The following is a 21,810-nucleotide window of genomic DNA, read 5'->3' as shown; positions in this document are numbered from 1 at the left end:
ATTTCAAGAATGAGATTTGGGCACACAGGATTAAATAGTACATTAGTTTTAATGAAAAAACATGATAATGGGAGGTGTAGTGTATGTAACACACAGGATACCATAGAACATGCTATTGAGGTATGTACTAAATATAGTAATGAGAGGCAGCATTTAATCCATCAGCTAGAAGATGAAGAGATACCGTTGAAAATAAATGAAATATTGCAAAGGAAATCTAGTGATTTATGTTTTAAGTTTTTATTTTTATTTTTTAGGAAAACTGGTTTAATAAGGATAATTTAAATGTAGGAACAATAGTATTCAGACCCACACTCCATTTCAGAAGGTGGCAGTAATGCAACCAGACGTTGTTTGCCAACTGCCATAAAATAAGAAGAAGAAGAAGAAGAAGAAGAAACTAACAGCTGTTGTTGAAGTTAACAGCTCTCTGAACAAACATACAGGAACCTCAAGCAGTTAAAATAAAGTTAAAGTGTTGTTTTAAACACTTTTTCCGCGTTTCTCTGTCATCCGAAAAAATGTAAATAAATACATACTGTTGCGCCATTTCTAGCGGCCATCTATAGCAAAGAAAACTACATTTATTTGTCAAATATTATCTCTGCTAATAGCGAAAGTGTCTAAAAACATCAATCAATGAACAGAAAACGAGCTCTGATCGCAGACACATTCTGTTTAAAGAAGAAACGTAGATGTGGATCAGATGAAGTTAATGGAGAGACTCACGGTAAGTTTATTTACATTACGTCTGATTATACATGAACAGAAATGTCATGTAATGTAATGTGTAACAGTTGCGTGTGATTTCTATAAGCAACAACTTGGTGTGTTGATTACAACATTACATGTCATTATATCAGTATATTATATCCGGTTTGGTCTGTCTGTCTGTCATGTTTGTTTACATTGAATTGAACTCCGTGAAACAAACCTTCACACAGGAGACGACAACATTAATCATCTCACAAAATAACATTTAAATATGACGAAAGAGGTTCTTTTGAAATGAATTAATGAAGATGCGCAGAATAAACTGCTTTTAAAAGGAAACAACATGATGAATGATTTATCCTTTCAATAACAGTTTAAAGGCCTATTCCTTCTTATGTTAAAGAACAGCAACACATTCATTCATTCATTGTAAAGGACTTGTTGTTGGATCAGTGTGTGAAGAAGTGTGATGTTTATTTAAACAGATGTAACGCCTGATATCAGATCAAGTCTGCAGTATCTCGTGACTCTGTTTTCACGTAAACTCTTCAATGACAGTCTTCCTCCGGTGGTCTTAAAACATCAACTCTACAGTTTACACAATGACAAAACCTTAGTGGACAAGCTGGTGGTAAGAGCACAAAATACACTTACTATTCATCACAAATCATTCAGATGTTTCCCTGGATAATGTCATGTTATAACACGGGTCTCCTTACGAAAATTAACCATGGTTTTATTGTGGTAAACGTGTTGTAAGCATGGTTTTTTGGTGTATTGAGTGCTATCAGCAAAACTATGGTTTTACTACACTAACCTTGTTTTTTTAACTGTAGTAAAACCATGGTTAATTTTTTTCTGATTGGCTAAGAAAGGTCCCACGGGTGTTGATTATTTTCTGTGAAAAGCACACCTGACAAATGAGTAGTGTCCACTCCAGAAACTGACCAGAGGAAAATGATGTGAACTCCACTGCTTCGCTCCCATTGTTTGTTGCTCCAAAAAAGTCGTTCATTATTTGCATAAAGTTGAACTTTTTCTCAACTCTCTCGCTTTGCTGGACGTTCACTTTTGTTCGTGTCGCCAGCAATCCAGAAGCTTTGATAGAATTTAATGTGCTTGCATCGCTTTGCTACTGCTAGTCACTTGCGGTCTGAATGGGGCATTAGTACCACCTTGGGTGTGCATTAGTTTTGAATAATTCAACTGCCCATTGTCAATGATAACTTGCATAACCAGAAAGCTTCATGAGATCTGGTGTCATTTTCTGCATTTTTTCTTTGTTTTGGCAGAATGAATTGAGAGAAAATGGTGAGCTGTTGATGTTTCAGCTGGGATTTGACTCTGAAGCCTTTGGTTTGGTGTTTTCTGAAGACTACAGAGCCAAAGTCCTGCAAGGGGAGGAAGGCAGAGATACACTTACAACTGTGGAGAAATTTCTGAATAAACTCATTCCCGCATGTTCCGATCTGAGCTTCAGTAAAGACAAAATGCTCAAGGAGTTTCTTTTCACCGATTCTGAGATAACGTAAGGTTATTCATTATGCTGTGTTAAGCATCATTTGGTTGATTCTGAACAGTATTTAAAGGATGTTTATCTACCTGCAGGCAGCTGGTAAAATCAGGTGTACTGACTGTAAGAGATGCAGGCAGCTGGTGGCTTTCAATCCCAAACTCTGGAAAATTCATAAAATATTTCATCAAGGGTAAGTTTACTACAAGCTCAGTGTGTTTTTATTCCTTTTTAAAGGAAACAACAACAAAAAAGAACATAAAAACTAGTGATGATGAGGCATTATGAGAATCAATGAAATTTGATGTTGATGACGTGACTTCAGGGCTGCTGACTGGTGACCATTGTCAATGAATGTAAAAATATGTAAATGTAAATTAGTTTCCCAGCTAGGGAAAGAATTAACAGAATTCAATCCTCTTTCTCAAAGGGCGCAAAACTGTACTTGGCATGGTAAAGAAATCCAAATACGGTGAAATCCTAAAGGATGAATTAGAGGGACGTCGCACAACTTCCCAGGTTAAATTCCAGATGAAGTATCACGTTCATGATATAGTTGGGGCAGAGTTAGTAGAATGGTAAGACTAATGTAAAATCGAATACATGTAAGTCAGATGGTTAATCTCGTAAATCTGGGTCATATTTTATCCCAAAATCAAAAGAAATATAATTGTAAATATGTCATTTAAAATGATCTTTATGATTGTATATTTAAGTATTATGTTTTGACGTACACACTTTTTACACCCCAATTTTTCTTTGTTTTTGATCTAGATCTGATCTGTCTAAAATACTTTTTGTGTTTATCTCTAGCATACAGACAACTTCAGGGACGTTATTACGATATGTGGATGGAAACATCAACCAATCGAACACTTACTTGTCCTAAACTCTACAGAACTAAATTATCTTTATAGTTTCATCTATTACCTTTTTCTTTTGGTTAAAAAAAGCTTCATTGTTTACAGGATATGCAATATATTTTTTTCTCAAATCTCACAGTTTCTTCATGGCAAATTAATTGTTAACTATAATGTAAAATAAAAACAAAATAAAACTGCACCCAACAGTCATTATTCATTCATTAGTCAAAAAGTGTTGTACCATCACAGTCAACACTGTATGAAATATTGACCCAGTTCACTTTGGTGTAATTCTTGCACACTTGGTCTATACGCCTGATTTTAAACAAAGACACACTGCACCTTTAAAGCTTTCCAATAATATCTAACATAGGTCTTCACCAGGGCATCCGGGACCCCTTGGGTGGATCCCTGGTGGTATTACCGATGGTTTGGGGTCTTTTTATTTTTGCATTGCGAGACCAATAATAAAGAGAATAAAGTTCCCACATTAAAATAAATTCAGTAAAAATAAATTAAGAGGTAGTACGTTAGCAGTATGTGACTGTACAGTATTCAAAAATAATGATTTAAATATCTTTGTAACTATCATAATAAAGTATGTAAATCCTTAATTCGATGCTCTTCCTCTCTTTCCATTAAAGGGTCCTTGGCCTCAAAAGGTTGAAGACCTCTGATATATATATAGGTTGTCAAGATAATTTGGACTCATCTGTGGGCTGGTATTTTTTTTGTTTTATTTACTGAATTGATTTGAGGGGGGGATAACTTTGATACGATAGGTAAAGGTAATGAATAATAGTCATTAGCAATAGTTCTCAGATCATATAGTTATTGATACATTAGATAGGGCTAATGTCACTATCCTCATCGCCTTTATTTCCCTTTGGTTACTGATTCTCTGGCAGTGAGATTTATTCTGTATATTTTCTTTATTGGTAAATATTAAACGAGTATAAACTTGCTTTGTTTGCAGATGATGATAACTCTATTATAGATTTTTTATATTATCTAGGTTATGGACAAATATCTCTCACACCTAGCTGTGAAATAGGGCAATTTTTTTTTACTCTATTACAAATGTATAGGGCTGATTTTAAATCACGTTTGCAATGGGAGCATGTGCATTTGGTCTCAGAACTTTGTTGTTTTCTTATTGATATGTTTTATATTTGTTAAAATGTTAATATACATAAAAAAGCCGAGCTACTATAAACAATATGTAATACACATTCAAATTAAGGTTATTAACAGAATCTGTTTTGGCAGGCACCATGTTGGAGACCATCGATCCCAATTTTCCTACCATTAAACAGCAATAATTGGTTGAGTTCTTTAATTTGAAACCGTGAGAAACCAATCCTATAACTAAGATGCAACTTTGTGGAAATTAAAGAGGCTTAGGTTGTCCCTGCTGGTAAATCATATTTGTAAAGACTGAGAAACACCCATCTTGTATAATACTTTCATCATGCCTCCATTTAGTCTGAAACGCAGCTTTTTACAATCTAATGTCTAGAATAGTCTACTGCTTTTACTCAGAAATACTTCACAACAAACATGTAAACTTAAAGCCTTTCATCAATTTAAATCAAACATCAACCTTACAAGTGAAATAAAACCAAAGCTTTAAAGTGTATTGAAACTTTATTATCTCTGTAAAACAGGTGACATTACGATTACCCTAAAAACAGGGTTACAAACCGGCTAGAATTGTTCAGATAAAAACCAGTCCATCAGGTGAATAATGCACATCTTGCATTAGGATACTGGTTTAAGTGAGTTTGTATAAGAAATGTTTAATGTAAGAATGCTGTGCACACAAGGTGCTGTCTGAAACAATTACACAACTGCTTACAGGAGATAAAGGACATCTGACAGTTACACATTATTAGTACACAAGTGAAATGCAATTAAAAACTATCATAAAAATAAAGTGTATAAAGAGAAGATAAACTTCACATGAACACGTTCCTGTAGTGTTTGCGCCGACAGTCTTTAATTTTTCATCAAAGTGTTTCTAAAGACTTTTAACAAGAAAAAAGGATACAACTATAGTTTGTAGTGTACATGCCCAACAACCACTGCAGCATTAATAAAAAATCTGATTTACACAAAATGTCCATTTGTTATTTCAGACAACTCAACCTTAGTGATAAGCAGATACAGTATGCCTAGGACTATATCTTGGCAGGAAGGAGCTTCAGAAATGGGATGGAGATTCTGTAACCCAGTGACACACTGTGTGTCTGGCTTTACTTTTCCTTTATTTTAGCTAAGAAAAATATTGGACCATTACATTGTTTGCATTGTAAGATAATCATGATTAGAAAAATATTTTAGCATGAAATATGATTGGTATATTTGTTAGGATTTATCCATCGAACATCAAATACGCTTCAAATTACAGTATAACCTTCAAGACAAAACGCCTTCTCAATGCCAGCTAACGTGTTTATACAGCGCTGCCCCGTCTTATGTAGTGGTATTTGGCAAGACCTTCATCCCTTTCAAACAAAAACTGTAAACCAACAACTGTTTTAGCGAAAGGAATCAACTTCAAGACATTGTTAACATTCTTCTTAGTGTTAAAATCGGTCCACAAGTAGTCTGACAGTGTATTTGCCTATGATAGATGGGTTGGGAATACATTTTACTACATCTATCAAAAATATTGATGAAGGTGTAAAGTTGTATTGGTAGTTACAATGGAGGAGCAGTTAATGTCTCCCCCGAAAATACAGTTTGGATCACAGCATTGTTTAGTTCTAACTCTAGAGCAGGGAACATTTCCTCTTCCTCTTCTTCACTGGTGGAGGACACAGCACAGCCCGGATAGCCTCATCAAAAACTGTCTTCAGACCACGCTGAGTGAGCGCTGAGCACTCCAGATACTTAACAGCACCTGAAAGACCAAGACAAACATGATTTAGCCTTAAGCCCGGGATACACTGCATGATTTTTGGCTGTCCCAGATGAAAGATTACCATCGTGGCGAGTGATTGTGGCTCTTAATTGGTGGTCCTATGTCGTACAGTGAGAGAGGTTCAAAGACGAGTGTTTCCCCGGTCTTGCGACCAAAGATAGCCTACGATAGTTTTCCGACAGTCAGAAATTCAGCATGATTGCTGCTATGACCTGCATACCGGTATTTGTTTACCACTAGCACTACACTGAAGACATTGTGCTAACATGTGTCACAGCCTACGATTCAACAGGTGTTGTACCCAAGTAGGGCTGGGACAACGTGTCAACGTATTTTTGCACGGCGATTCGTCAGACCCAAATGGTGGCGCCGGACATGCACGTATTTTTGTGCGCCGATTTGTCAGACCCAAAATGGTGGCGCCGGAGAGTAGCAACGCGAGTGGCCATTTCACGATTTTCACACCGCATGCATGAGCAGCGCGAGCTCACGGCGCTGTAGCATCAGTGCTGCGATCGTTTCTGCGTCAGTTCTATTTTTGCTCCGCTGCTCACACTCAATGAAAGTGACAGTGCTTTGTTTATGGTTTAAAGGAACAGTATGTAAGAAATTTATATCAATTTATCATAAAATGGTCCTGATATGTCACTAGACATTAAAAAAATCATTTTCATTTCAAATACTTATATCACTGACAACAGTGGTCTGGCCAGGATATTGTCATTTAAAAAGTGGAGTTGCAGCCCTCAACTGATGTTTATGTTGTCATTTTGTGTATTGGCCACCAGTTGTGTGATTGCAATACCAGTTTTGGCCACAATCCTACATACTGTTCCTTTAAATGCTCATAGATTGACGCCAAAGTGTAATTTTACCATAAAATCATGATGCCAAGTGTGTTTTAAACAGTCATGACTTAACAGAAAGCAATGAAATATTTAAAAACACACTGTTGCCACTCTCTGTCCAGCAGTAAATGAGTCCTCATCTATCTTAATAAACTTAAGAAAAACAGATTTAATAATGTATGTGCTTCTTAAGTCTATAATTGTGTTTATGTCATAACATGGACTAGAACCGCACGAAAACAATGTGGATAGTTATAAAAACTACACTGACCATCAAAAGGTGCATTAAAGAGGTTTTGCTCATAAGTGCATGTAAAATAAAGTAATGTGAACTTGAGATCGTTATACTGTTATTAAACTGCACAGCATGTACTGCAAACACTTTATTGAATGCTAACTCTAACTAAGAATGCATTATTTTGCACTTGTATAGTCTCTTTTTATTTTGGAATTTTAAGAGCAATAAACATAGGCTATATTGCAAAAGGAATTCATGTTTTTTTCATTCAAATATGTAAATCAACATGTATAAATTGCTATTAGTTAATTAATGGGGAGATATTCGAGAATCGAATCGGACTGATAAAATGAATCGTTAGATTAACTGATTAATCTAATCAGCCCAAATTATCCCAGCCGTATACCCAAGTTTAAACGATCAACGTCACACAGTGTGATAATGCAGTGGTTCTCAAACTGGGGTCTGGGGCCCCAGGGGGGGCTGCGAAATGGTCCCAGGGGGCCCCAGTTTTATGACATTTTATAAAATATAGGGATGTAACGATTCAACAGTGTGTCACATTAAAAATGCCTGTCTGAAAAAGATTCTGAATCGCAAGGCTGCGATTCTTTGTTTCATGCACAGCTTGTGCACTATAGCATTTGGTCAGTAGGAAGTCCTTATCAATCTAAAATCATAACGAGTCGGAGTCGTTTATAACGTGCATTTAAAAAAAGCAACACTTGTTAAACAAAATCATTTAAAATGTTCTTTATTATCATGAAAATACCTGAAACAATTTGAAGAACAGTGATATAAATATTCCTGTAGAGATTTCCTGGAATAGCATTGGTAAAGGTATTTCTTCTGTGGCACAAAGGGAGTTTCTGCACGGGAGCGCCCCCTGGCGTTCGGATAGGGTGAAATCCAGGCACATTTCATTCAAATTCATTCAGTGAGAAAATGCTCATTTGCACTGTAATCGTTACACCCCTAATAAAATACATTAATTTATCATGAATTCTGTGAAATTAAACAAAAAATAAATAAGGCAGCACTACTTTGTACAATTTAATGTTTTGTTTAATTAAAATGTGAAGTTTTAGAACTGTTTCTTGTCAAAAATTTTCTTTGGGGGGGCCGCGAAGGAATGCACCGTACACAAAGGGGGCCGCACGCTGAAAAAGTTTGAGAACCACTGTGATAAGGTAATCTTATAGGATTTACATAAATCTGCAGTGTATCCCGGGCTTAAGACTATTAGAGACTACTGCACTTACTCCTCATCTTATAATTATACTTTCCATGACAAGAAACTTGAAAAAGAACTTCAGCTTTAAAAACATTGAATAATTTTACTTCTCTAAATAATCAGATAAAAAGCAATATTTATTATCTAAAAAAAAGAAGTGTTAAATAATGTTGGTAGTTACCTGGATCATTCTAATCCCAGTTTTAACCGATTTCTGGGTGATCCTAAATGACGTTTCATTCTGTACATTACTAAACCCTGCGTTAATGTGCTTATTTGGCATATTTGCAGTGTGAACTGTCATGACAGAATAAATACAACTGGTTTAATCTGTTTTAATCCACCCGATTTACTCTAATTCTGTCACCAGTTGAACACATTTTGACCTGAGGTTAAGCAAAGTGTAAAAAGCAAACGTATATTGTATTGATGGGTATTGTGAAATTTAAATACATACCGATCTCTTTGGCCATGGCCAGGCCCTGGGGATAGGTGATGGGAGTGAGTTTCTTCTCTTTCAGTTTCTCAATAGTATCCTTATCATCTCTCAGATCAAGCTTTGTGCCCACCAGTATGATGGGAGTGTTTGGACAGTGATGTCTCACTTCTGGATACCACTGCAGAAGCACAAGACATCATCAGACACGGAGTCCGAAATTTAACTTCACATGTGTACTAGACTAAAACTGAGCTATTACTGCAGAAAGTAAAAGCTCAAATTAATGTCATTCTGAAACCTGCTTACCTTTGCACGAACATTCTCAAAAGAGGCAGGACTCACAAGTGAGAAGCAAATGAGAAACACATCCTATAGGACAGAAGCAGTCATACAGATCGATTTATTCCTCATTTACAAGCATTGAACTCTTCTCTGCATTGCTTTCTAAAGATCTGTCATCTTACTGTCTGAGGGTAAGACAGGGGACGAAGTCTGTCGTAATCCTCCTGTCCTGCTGTATCCCAGAGACCCAGATTTACTGGTTTCCCATCCACCATCACATTTGCAGAATAATTATCAAATACTGTCAATTGAAAGACAATACACATCTCAATATCAATCAAGGACAAGATTTAACTCAATAGGCAGTTTTTAGAAATTATTCTTTATAGATATTAGAAAACAAGACAGGACATGATCCCATACACATTAGCATAACACTTGCATGCGACATCATTCTTTCAAGTGCTTTGTAATTTTCTTCTGAGATTAGTAGATGTCACTATTATAAGATGTAATACTCACACTGTAGGGATATATTCTCCGGGGAACGCATTGGTAGTGTAGCTGATCAACAGGCATGTCTTACCCACAGCCCTGAAATTCCCAACAAACACATAATGATTAATATGGCATACTACAGGACAGCGCCAGTACTAGTTGAAATAAAAACTAGTCAAGTAAAGTCTGTGTTTATCCAACCCAACAGTTTTAAACAGACAAACGTTATGGTTTTGGCCCTGTTGGCTTACTTACTAAGAGATTGCTGACATCAGCTTAACGTTTTGTAAATCGTTTAAATTTTGTAGGTGTGTGGTGGAAAAACTGCTGAACTCAAACAGTTATTTTACACAATATTTGCTTAAGATTTACTATAAAGGAGGAAGTCCACTTTCACCTTAATTTACTATTGCATCAAATATCATGGTATAAACCCTGGGTACATATCTGAAAACCATGGTATTACCATGAAACTTGTAATGTCCAAAAATAATGTTTTTTTTACCTATGTCTGTAGATCATCTGTCCAGTACAACAGTACACGTGTGTCTCAAGAGCGAGTAAACAGAGGTTTAAAGTAGTAAAGTATACTTTAGGGCTGCATAACGATTTATCACAACTAATCGTTTGCAGAATAAAAATGTATGTAATACACACATATTTCTGTATATTTAAGAAATATTTACATGTGTATATACCTTTTTAATTTTCATATGTATACATAATTTATTTTATATATAAATACTTTATATATACATAAAAAATTCTTAAAATTATACACGCATGTATGTGTATTTATACAGAATAATTATTCCTAATACACACATACGATGTAAACAAAAAACTTTTATCCTGCAAACCATTAGTTGCGATTCATTCATTGTTATACAGCCCTAGTATATTTACTTACTAATGCTGCATTCCAGGCAGGTTTTTGAACCCGTGAATTACGACTTCAAAACCACGACTCACGATGCGTTCCTGCAGGCAGCCTGTAACCCGTGTTTTTACAACCTTCTACCTGTGAAAGTACACTGGAACGGCGGTCAAACCCGTGAGTTCCCACCCGTGGACTGGTACTAGATCGATTTACTCCCAGTTCAGAGTCGTGAGTCGTGGTTTTTAAATCGTGATTTACGAGTAGGTTGCCTGGAACGCAGCAAATCAGCTGAGAGCAATGATCGCCCAAGTAGCGCACGCGTGACGTCACAGAGTGCGAGTAAACTCATCTTGACCAAATAAATGCTAAGACGATAGACAACTCGGTAGGTTCTAAAACACAGACTGTGTGAAATTTATTTAATTCACATAATTAGGGGCGGTTTCCCGGACATGGATTAGAGTAGTCCTAGACTAAAATAAATATAAGAGCTGTCCAAACTGAAAACATCTTAAAATACATCAGTGGCCTTTGTTTTGCCATAAAATGTACACAAGTAATGTTTTTAGTAAGGCATGTTTGTTAAAAACTAGTTATATGTCCTAATTAATCTAAGGCCTAGTCCTGGTTTAAGCTAATCTCTGCCCTGGAGTTTAATAAATTAGTTTGAAGAGGAAACGTTAGAGACACTCACCCGTCCCCGACGACCACACACTTGATGGCCTGCATTGAGTCTTCAGATTATTACTCTCGCTTAGCGCGAAATTATTCGAGTCAAATTAACGATATCGACTAAAATAAGCACAACTGTAAAGTATAAAACTATTTTATCGGTACTATCATTCCCACGCACAGGAATAAAGTCGCGTAAGAAACTTTGTAGCCACCACCCAAGACAGGAAACTACTCCGAAAGATTTACAGGCACACTTCCGCTCTTTTTATTTCAGAATAAAGGTCTCGACGGCTCATATATATTTCAAGCAAAATCACTTCCGTACTTGACGTTGTATGTGTTTTATTGCAAACACCACAGTGGAGCTATCTATATTCGAAACACAAGGCGCGAAGCTCATCGATTATTAGTCTACCACCTGATGTGGCGAATGTCACAAAAATCAAGCACTAATATTTTTGTGCATCATATTATTTATAGAGAAATTAATAGTGATAAACACAATTCCTAATAAAAATCCACGATTAAAATACGTTCAGTAGTTTACGCACATCTTAAATAACTTTCGGCTCATATTTTGAGGTTTACCGGACGTTAAACGTTTGACAACATCCGGGCGTGTCTCCATCTTTCTGAGTGCAATAAACAGGGTGGAGAATGATGTCAGCTGGCAGGAGCTGAGATTGAGATGATTGGAGTGTGTTATGGCGGGACTGTGGCGGTTCGTGCTGCGCGTGTCGGGCTCGTACGGTGTATTTTCGGAAGGTCTCAGCCGGACTCTTCTCATCTTCTTTAATCTCGCGTGGAGACTCAGACTCAGATTCCCATATCTGTACGTCATCGCCTCCATGATGTTTAACGTGCGATTACAGGTAAATAAACAAAACGAATCCGGTTTTCACATAGGAATAATGACAATCTGTCCGTCCGTATGCCTGTCTGCCTGTCTTTCTTTCTGCCTACCTGTCTTTATTTCTATCTGTCTGTCTTTCTGTCTGCTCTCTTTCTGCCTGCCTGTCTTTCTGTCTAACTGTCTGTCTGGCATGTCTGTCTGTCTGTCTTTCTGCCTGCCCGTCTTTCTGTATGCCTGTCTGCCTGCATGTCTTTCTGTATGCCTGCCTTTCTGTATCCCTATCCGCCTGTCTTTCTGCATGTATTTCTGTCAGCCTATCCACCTGTCTGCCTGTTTGCCTGTCTGCTTCTCTTTCTGTCTGCTCTCTTTCTGCCTGCATTTCTTTCAGTCTGCATGTCTTTCTGTATGCCTGTCTATCTGCCTGTATGCCTGCCTGTCTCTCTTCAAATCTGCCCATCTATTTTTTGTGTTTGTCTCTCTGCTCTTGTAAGTTATATTGTATATACAGTGGTACATTTTAATCTGAGTTGTTTTAAGTCAGATCTGAAAAGACAAACTTGTCTGTTTAAAGGTAGATCTATTTGTTTATATCTACACTGGGAAATGTAGAGCCTTCAGATTGTAATGACTGTAATATTGTGAAGGAGTTGTGTGAGTGTGAGTCAGGTGTTTTGTACAAGTGTTTTGACATTGCTGTCTTTTCTCAGATAAGCATGCATAGGCATATAATTGTCACTGTTATTTAAGCACACTGTTTGTTGTTGTGGTTTTTGCAATAATCCTGTAATGTATTCACATACACTGTTGCTACAGTTAGTCTCTATGCTTTTTACACTGTTGCTTTTTTAGGTATTGGACAGTGTTTTCAGTTTGTGCAATTCATTCCATCTTTGTTCCTTTATTTAGGTTCACATTGAAATACACTGATTGTACATTGGACATCTTTTTGGAGAAAATAGTGCCAGTTGACTGGTTAGTTACATCAGAGATCGTCCTCTCAGTCCATGGATTATTCAGATCTGGAAGACATACAGACACAAAGCTGCCTGCCCGGTATATCAATAGGAGTTCTCTTTACAGACTGAACTTGATCAACCCGATTTAAGGAGAGGAGCAGAACTGTATGATCAGGCTTTTCTCACAACACCTTACCTGGTTTTGTGGAGGGTCTTGATTATCCTCCATTTACTGACATGAACACTAAACTTCCAGTGACCGAATTTCTTTACTTGAATATGTTTTTTGACACTGAGAGCATGTTAAATCTTGAATTCAACAGTTTTATGATAACTGTGTTTTCCTGTACGTGATAATCATAGCAGATTATGAGAGGTTTAGTTGTGTAGTTGGATGACTACCTACACCACAACGGTTAACAGAGGAATACTCCACTGTTAACCTAATTTATTTATCCTGACTAACACTGGTCATTGTTACAGAAAACGGCAGGGATTTGTATATGGTGTGTATTTATTTTGCTCTTTTTGTTATTATGACGTCTGTGTGTTATTTGCAAGTGCATTTTGAACATAAAGGTTTGGAAATGTAATGTTATTCAATCTTTGTCAATAAATTATGAAAATGTTTGCCCTTCCTTGTGACTTGAGATATTCCTTAGCACAGATAATATATATATATATATATATATATAATGAATTATATTGAAAAATATTGGATGAATGTTATGAGATATACAGTGGCCATATGTGAATGTGGCCTGCACACAACAACTGCTCTCAAAGTTTAAGAAAAAATACAGCTGGGCTTGATGGACCTTGATTTTATATTCTGTCTGTATTAAATGGTAATACACCTTAAGTCCAATTTCTACTACATGGTGGTACAATGAGTTGAACGTTTTAAAGAAGAATTTAAAGGGAGGTTGTTTAGTTTTTCAACACAAGAGGGTGTAATGTCATCTCATATATTTTACAAGAGAACAGTTATAAGGACATGTTATTGTTTGTTAATCTGTAATGTCAAGTTTCAGAAGTTTTCTGTGATGTATAAGATTTTGGGGGGTACCATAATGGTAAAGTGTGAGTGTTTCACTTAGGACGAGCATGTTCATACCATTTTGGCATGCATGCAGCTACTCATTGAGTAAATCATGTGCAAAAACTCACCGCTGCTTCCTGTCAGCACCATTCATTATGGTAAAAAATAAAGAAATATTTATAAAAAAACTCCAATACAAGCAAGTGTAGTGCTGGGCAAAGATTAATCGTGATTAATCGCATACAAAATAAAAGTGATTTTTTGCATAATATATGTATAGTGCCCTCCACAATTATTGGCACCCCTGATATTAATACTTTGTACAACCCCCTTTTGCCGACACGACAGCACTAAATCTCCTCCTATAACATTTCACAAGATTGGAGAACACAGAGAGAGGGATCTTTAACCATTCTTCTTTGCATAATCTTTCTAGATCATCCAGTGTCCTGGGTCCTCTCTTCTTTAGCTCGCCCCACAGGTTTTCGATTGGGTTGAGGTCTGGGGATTGAGATGGCCATGGGAGGACCTTGAGTTTGTGACTGCTGAACCATTTTTGTGTAGATTTTGCCACATATTTTGGATCATTATCCTGCTGAAAGCCCCAATGACGAGCCATCTTCAGCTTTCTGGCAGAGGCCCTCGGGTTTTTATTGAAAATGTCCTTATAGTTCAAAGCATTCATAATGCCATGCACCCTAACAAGGTTCTAAGGGCCTTTGGAAGAGAAACAGGCCCACAGCATCACAGATCCTCCACCATACTTCACGGTGGGCATGAGGTGCTTTTCGGCATACTCATCTTTTGTTTTACGCCAGACCAGCTTAAAGTGTTTGTTGCCAAAAAGCTCAATCTTAGTCTCATCTGACCAAAGCACATGATTCCAGTTGAAGTTCCAGTACCGCTTAGCAAACTCCAGATGTTTACGTTTATGAGAAAAGGCTTTTTCCGTGCATGCCTGATGCCTCCCAAAGAGCTTGTTGGCATGTATAGAGGTTCTGATAATTGTGATGGAGACTTTGTAACCCCAAGAAGCCACTCTTTGATGCAATTCTGTGACAGTAAGCTTAGGAAATTTTTTTACTTCTCTAACCATACTCCTCACTGTGCGTTGTGACAAGATAAACATGGGGCCTCTTCCAGCCTTGTTTGTCACTGTTCCAGTTGTTTTAAACTTCTAAATGATTCCTCTGACTGTAGATATGAGCAAGTTAAGGCGAGTGGCTATTTTCTTGTAGCCATTGCCTGACTTATGAAGGTGGACACACATCTGCCTTACTTGAATGGTGTGTTCTCTTGTCTTTGCAATGATGACAAATGGGTAAGAGAATTAGACCTCTTTGTCACATCATATTTATACTCCAGGGAAACAGGAAGTCATGAATTACTAATTAAAACTTCCTAGATACCCTGACCAACTTTAGCAACTATATATTTAAAACATTTTTTATTATTTTTCATAGGAATTGTTAGGGGTGCCAATAATTGTGGAACAGGTGATTTTATAATATATATATATATTTTTCCTAATTCGTGGACTTTTTAAAAATTATTATTAACTTGTGCTAAAGGTTATATTTTTCAAAATTTTTCTGTTAGAGATTATGCTTCTGCAAAAAAAAAAGAAATAATTAATTTGATCGCTTTTAACACATTTTAAACAGGGGTGCCAATAATTGTGGAGGGCACTGTATGTGCGCTGTGTGTAATTATTATGTATATTTAAACACACTCACATACATATATACATTTCAGAATTATTTTTATTTATATATAATTTTTATTTTGTATGAGATTAATCACGATTAATCTTTGCCCAGCGCTAAAAGTTAGGTGAATTTAATTTTTACTTGTAAGTACAATTCCGACAGCTTATGTTCAGAAAAATCTATTCAAATAGGTGTCATCCTTTTAATAAGTTAAACCAACAAGCTATTTTTTAGTGTATACAGAGATCTGAAGAATCTGTAATCTACCACCAATAACTCTATAGCAACTCAATGGTGAATAATTGTGTTTCATAAGAGTTTGGTGGTTTATGGCTGAAATTATTGTATAATTGCTAATTGAAAATAGAAAATGCAAATGACACTATGTTTATATACCATAAAAAAGAAGTATGACGCTTATCCCTGTTACACACAGAAATTGTTAAGCTACGGAAGTTTGCCTGAGGGTACTTAAAAAAATATATAATCATATGATCCGACTTAACTCTTTCAGCCCTGTATAGTTTGATAGTGAGCTAGTGTGAAATACTGTTGCCAAGGCAACTGCGTAATTCTTTGTATGTCAAACCCCCTCCACACATACAGGATTTTCACTGCACACTTAAATAAAGAGGATTTACAGATGAGGATTTGCCCAGTGAAATGTTTTAACAACACAGACATGTTTGAAACAGGAAAAAATGAAAATATGTATAGGGTGATGTGATGTTTTTTTTTACACATGTGCATTTTCAGTGGAGGATACATGCACACTCACAGTATTTATTTATTCATGTGTTTTCATATAAAACTATTGTGTTTGGATGTTTTAAACAGAATCATGACATTAAATCATATGAGATAGCATGAAGCTAATGGAGAACATGATCATTTGTTGAGGTTGGCGTGCTAAAAGCGCATACAATAAAAGAGGAGTAGGATTTACTTGAAAAAAGCTAGGAAACAATTTTCACTAAGAAAATTCTAGTAAATTTAAAGGAAGTGTCAAGTAAAGTATCAGTATTGCCAAGTATCAGCAGCTTTAGCTACAATTTTCTAAGTAATGTTTACATGTGATTTTTAAGTAATGTATTTGGCGCACACACAAACATCAAGAACCAGAGTATGAGTCTCAACAATGGTGACAAAGAAAATTGTAAAAAGTTAATTATTTATCCATGCCGCAGTGCATGCTGGGAGTCCTGGATGAGATTTGGACGAGTATTTGTAGAAATAATGTTTTATAACAGTTTTTAAATAATAAAATGCAATGTTTCTCTATTATTTACAAGCCAAAAAGTAAATATAGAAACAGCTAGTTGTTTTAAACAAAATGGATACTTTTTATTGGCAGAACATTTTGGAGAGCATTGGGAACTTTCAAAGAACGTTCTTTTTCTCTGTAAGCTGGGATGCACATCTTTTATCTGGGTTAGTAAGTATCTTTTACATGCGTTTGTCATTTTTTCCACCAACTGATTTCAATGACAAAGTTAATACTTGAGCATTTCCATTCAAATTTACGAATATATTTGAGCACAAATAATAAAAAAGAAACTGCAAGTAAGTCATTGAAATAAATGTGACACTTTGAAGTAGAAAGACAAAATAGTATTTGTTTGTGAAACATGCTTAGATAATGCTAACTTTATTTACAAAATAATCACAGTTATTTTACAGGAATAAAATATGACGTGTATTTTTCAGCAAAGCATGCTGGGAAATCTTTAGCTCATTTAATGCAATCTTGCATGCCATTATAACAAAACACAGAATGATGACCTTCGGCAGTGCAAACAAAAGTATTTTGAATATAATAATTGATTTCCACTAAGATGCTGTTCACAAAAGTGATTGTGGAAGTCAAAGGGATGTCGCTCCCAAATGTGCACATCGCACGTGGATTTCAGCTCATGTAATTAGTACTTTGACTTCAGTCATGCATTGCTTCATCAAATGCCTTCATGTGCATAACCATTTATGTGCAGCACTATTTTTTATCCATATATCAAAGCTGCAGAGTAAAAAAAAATAGGTCATATGTTTAAATCAGCTCTCTATCTCTCTCTGTATAGTGTGTCCCACCCAAGGAAAACTGGGAAAACAGAGTGTTTCCTGAACTGTGTGGACATCTGCTCACAGCACAGGAAATACTCCCCCAAAAACCTGAGCCCCACCAACACACATTTCTTCACACTTATTTGTTTCTTACACACAGAATCTTCCAGCAATGCGTTTATAGACTGTGCTCAATTTAAACTGAATTCATAAGAGCAGTTGTGACACACGAATATGCTCAGGTTGATCCATCAATGAAGATTTAAATGCATGTATTACGTAGACAGTACAGATGGTTGTTTCATTGTTTTAATCAGCATTTTGAATTTGAAAAATGTGAAAATTTCCAGAGGAAAGTTAAATAAAAGAAGAACTTCATTCTTGAGCGGTTTGGTAATGTGCATAAATAAAGACAGCAGCCTTCTTTCGTTTAAAAGAGGCAGGCAGGCCATAATTGAATCCATGTGTCGGAGAAACACACAGACGTACTGTTGTGTGAACATCGATGCTATCAACCCATTCAAACATTTCTCATCACTTATAACATGAAGTACAAGACTTATATCAGATATATATCAGAGACGATGAGCAAAACCTCCCCTTTCGACTACACAGATTTTCATTTACAGTTGTGGGTTGTTCAATAGTTTTGGGTGTAAGAGTTGCGCTGAAATGCACCAAATTGTTGTCGGTTAGCTTTAAGATGATCTGTAGGCATATGCAAAAAAGATTTCAAAAATAACAAGATCTTTCCATCATTAGTCATACTGTGGGTCAGTTTTCCGGACAGGTTTAGATTAATCCAGGACTATAGACCTTAGTTATATTAGGACATTTAAGTCGTTTTTACAAACAAACCTTATACCAAAAATCAATGGTACTGATATATGTTAAGATACGTCAGTACAAGATGTTTTTAAATTAAAGCAACAAATATGCATATTAATTTGGGACTAGGGTGGGCAAACCACCCCTAAATGAATAAAAGCCATAACAGTGAATAGTAGCATGAGGCTGTCAATTATTTTGATGAAAACACAAAACAACATAAAGTAAAACATATTACAGAATTTTCACTTTTTGGTAAACAAAATATTGTCCAAAAGGATCTTGTGTGCAAGACTTTAATATGATTCTTTTTGTTGGGACTGCTTATTTAATTTTGGTCGAAATATGTTTATAAACAATAAAAAGCACTTTTAACATTTTTATTTCCTTTTAAATACTGTTTTGTCACATACTAAAAAGGAAGACTTGACTAATGAATATTAATTAGATGTCGTGACGTCCCTGGTATGATCCTCTAAGCAAAAACTACGTTTTACATGTGTATACTGATGGCATTTATGTACAATGCTTTGGTATAACTCTCTTGTTGTTATTTTTGCTCATATGCAATAAAAAAGTAAAAAAATTAATATTTACAATTTGGTCAATTTCTTTTTTTTATCCATGAATGTAGATTGTTCAAATCATCTCCTTTACACAAGGTTTTCTTGAGAGAAATAACTCTTTAAATGAGGTCTATTAAAGCTGTAAAAAATGTAAAAAGCACTATTGTAAAAAACTACGAGTCTGTATTTTGTCTTCTCATTTATTTATTTTGTTTTGTTAGTCTTTGATGCTTGTTTTCCTAACAATGTTTATATGTTCTCTAATAAAAAACTATGTAAATCCCTCTTTTGTCATGTATTAGTTGTACAATACAAAAATACCTTTCTACTTATCATTCTTTAACTCCTGGCTTATTTTATATTAATTACGTCACGCAAGGCCAAACTCAATTGGCTGAGATATGATAAAATAATTAGGTCAGTTGACCAGACGCTTCAGAATGGTTACCAAGCAACGCCAGCGATTTTAATTGAATATTCATAAGACGAGCCTTCGCCGTAGTAGAACTAGTGCGTGTGTGGGCGATACGTCTGTGATGACGTCACGTGCGCCGGTGGCTGTGTGTGTCTCGAGCGCTTGTTATTGATCAGGCTCGTCCTCTCTTCGCAAATACTGCGGGTTTGCCGTTGAAACGAGGATTACATCCGAGTATCCGTTTATGCCGTTTATTGTGCATGAAACAGGAGGTGGCCGTAAATGCAGCGCATCAATCCCGTATTATAAAGAAGTTATCTGTATCTGGAGCGCGTGCACATCATTTCATCATTTCTTCGTTTATCTGCAGACATGGACGAGGACAATCAAGGTGAGATTTACAGGTTTATAATGCACGCCAAATATATAGGTATCTGCACGCGTGATCACATTATGGGCTGTAACATATTATTCGTGTACATTCACTTTACTGCTGCAACCACAAAACATCAAACACGTTACTGTTGCACCCAATGGACGTAAAATATCTCTTACTGGCTCTACCCAAGTTGGCATGCTTATTGTTTTAAAGCCTAATGTGTTTTTATATCAACGGTGTTGTTACAAAATATTGATGATTACTATTATTATTTTGAGAAAAATACCACATAACATCCAACACCAAGAAGATCTTAAAGGTGCCAAAGAATGCATTGTAATAGTCTGTTAAATTATTCTCTGATATCTACTCAGAAGGTTTGTGACTTTATTATGTGCAAAAATTATCTATAGACAGTTTTACATGTCCATTTACAACCCTAGAATTTGCTTTTAGAATTAAATTGTTTCTTATTACCTTATTTGAAAGGGTCATGAATAATAATGTTGAGCTCTGCTCCGATTGGCTGTTTCTCCTTCAGTAGCTCTCTCTGTGTGTAAACAGATGTTATGTTTGAGTCTGTATCAGATGAAGATTCAGATTTTGAGGAATAATCAATTGTTTGCAGATTGTTAAAGCTCACGTAACACATGCTGTTTCTGCATTTCTGATGTTAAACTGGAGAACCTATAGAGTAGTATGACATCCTGAAGAGTCTTTAGTTTAATCAGATTTATAAAAGAAAGATTAACTTTACTGAATCTTTCCGATAACGTACGGAAAAATGAAGAAGGAGGAGTTACTACCGCGGGAGGAGCGAGTACGAGTCATGCAACACTTTACAACATTGTTTAACTTATGATTCACTACATGTTTGTGTCATTTATATAATATGTACGCGCCTATTTCCAACATAAGACAGAAGTCTTACTTACCGCGTGCAACTCATGACCGGTTGGGAAAATCCAGCGCATGAAACACACACACAAAACTGCTACCCCGGAAAATAAACTATATCCATTGTTTCCATAAGGCTGACTTTCTTCTCCTTACATCCAAAAACACACATCTTCTTTCGTGCCATTGTTGAGTTTTGAAATTAAACAAAGCTGTGTCGCGTGATAAGATGTTTGCAAGTTGTAGCGTCTCCCGCTGATTGACGGGTGGGCGGGGTTTTCCGGGGGAAGTGCCCTTATAAAGAAGTGATACGTATAGAAAACCCCTGAAACGTCAGTTGGACCTCGACTCGAAAAAAACTTTCCGAAACTTGTACGAACCCTGGAGACGTGCATTCGGCACAGAAATACTCTGTAACACGCCCAACACGCCACTTTGCCTACGTTTAGCATGAGGAAACAACTCTATAACTGTGTTAATAAGTCAGAATGCTTGAAATGCGCGATAACGACTATATCAACTTATCAGGCAATAGTGTTTCCCACAGGATTTTGAGAGACTGTGGTGGTGATGACGCCACCCACCGATTAGCATATATGTGACATCATCACGTCGTGTCTTTTGCATGCACGAGGTTTACAAAGGAAGGAGGAAACACGATATGTCATTACCGTTTACAGAACTCTTATTATTCGTCTATGCCTAGATAAATATAGTTTTACATTCTATGGCACCTTCAAATAAACTAGATTGGATCTTATCCATAATAATAATAATTTGTTACATTTATATAGTGTTTTCTGCAGCACTCAAAGCGCTTTACATATGAAAGGGGGATTCTCCTCAACCACCACCAATATGCAGCATCCACCTGGATGATGTGATGGCAGCCATATTGCGCCAGAACGCCCACCACACACAGAGGAGACAGAGTGATATAGCCAATTAATATGAGGGGATGATTATTAGGCCAACGGACAAATATGGGTGCAGATCT

General features: G+C 36.3%; 4 protein-coding genes across 4 annotated transcripts in view; 3 read left to right on the top strand and 1 right to left on the bottom strand.

Moving 5' to 3' along the window:
- The first annotated feature begins 376 nt into the window (after positions 1-376).
- Positions 377-3,289, top strand: whr1 (winged helix repair factor 1). The gene is made up of 6 exons (XM_055183530.2): positions 377-730; positions 1,200-1,345; positions 2,007-2,242; positions 2,323-2,420; positions 2,658-2,805; positions 3,041-3,289. Exons 1-6 carry the CDS (start codon positions 640-642, stop codon positions 3,114-3,116), a joined length of 795 nt encoding a protein of 264 aa, XP_055039505.2. The 5' UTR covers positions 377-639; the 3' UTR covers positions 3,117-3,289.
- A 2,366-nt stretch (positions 3,290-5,655) lies between these two features.
- rac1b (Rac family small GTPase 1b) lies at positions 5,656-11,377 on the bottom strand. Its single transcript, XM_073856803.1, has 6 exons — positions 11,130-11,377; positions 9,585-9,651; positions 9,240-9,362; positions 9,082-9,144; positions 8,794-8,953; positions 5,656-5,995 (listed from the first exon to the last, which is right to left on the bottom strand). Exons 1-6 carry the CDS (start codon positions 11,162-11,164, stop codon positions 5,865-5,867), a joined length of 579 nt encoding a protein of 192 aa, XP_073712904.1. The 5' UTR covers positions 11,165-11,377; the 3' UTR covers positions 5,656-5,864.
- A 206-nt stretch (positions 11,378-11,583) lies between these two features.
- LOC129427203 (salivary gland specific protein SAGSIN1) lies at positions 11,584-13,557 on the top strand. Its single transcript, XM_055183517.2, has 2 exons — positions 11,584-11,982; positions 12,870-13,557. Exons 1-2 carry the CDS (start codon positions 11,815-11,817, stop codon positions 12,888-12,890), a joined length of 189 nt encoding a protein of 62 aa, XP_055039492.1. The 5' UTR covers positions 11,584-11,814; the 3' UTR covers positions 12,891-13,557.
- Positions 13,558-19,617: 6,060 nt separating this feature from the next.
- cyth3b (cytohesin 3b) overlaps positions 19,618-21,810 on the top strand; it is a 36,195-nt gene continuing 34,002 nt past the window's right edge. Inside the window, exon 1 of the mRNA XM_055183464.2 lies at positions 19,618-19,928. Coding sequence (XP_055039439.1) covers positions 19,910-19,928 — 19 coding nt within the window. The 5' untranslated portion in view covers positions 19,618-19,909. The remainder of the gene's footprint in view (positions 19,929-21,810) is intronic.

The sequence above is a fragment of the Misgurnus anguillicaudatus genome, chromosome 19 (genome assembly GCF_027580225.2).
Source record: "Misgurnus anguillicaudatus chromosome 19, ASM2758022v2, whole genome shotgun sequence".
Taxonomy (NCBI): Eukaryota; Metazoa; Chordata; class Actinopteri; order Cypriniformes; family Cobitidae; genus Misgurnus; species Misgurnus anguillicaudatus.
Note: the sequence above shows the minus strand (reverse complement) of the source record. Positions and strands in the feature narration are given on the sequence as shown.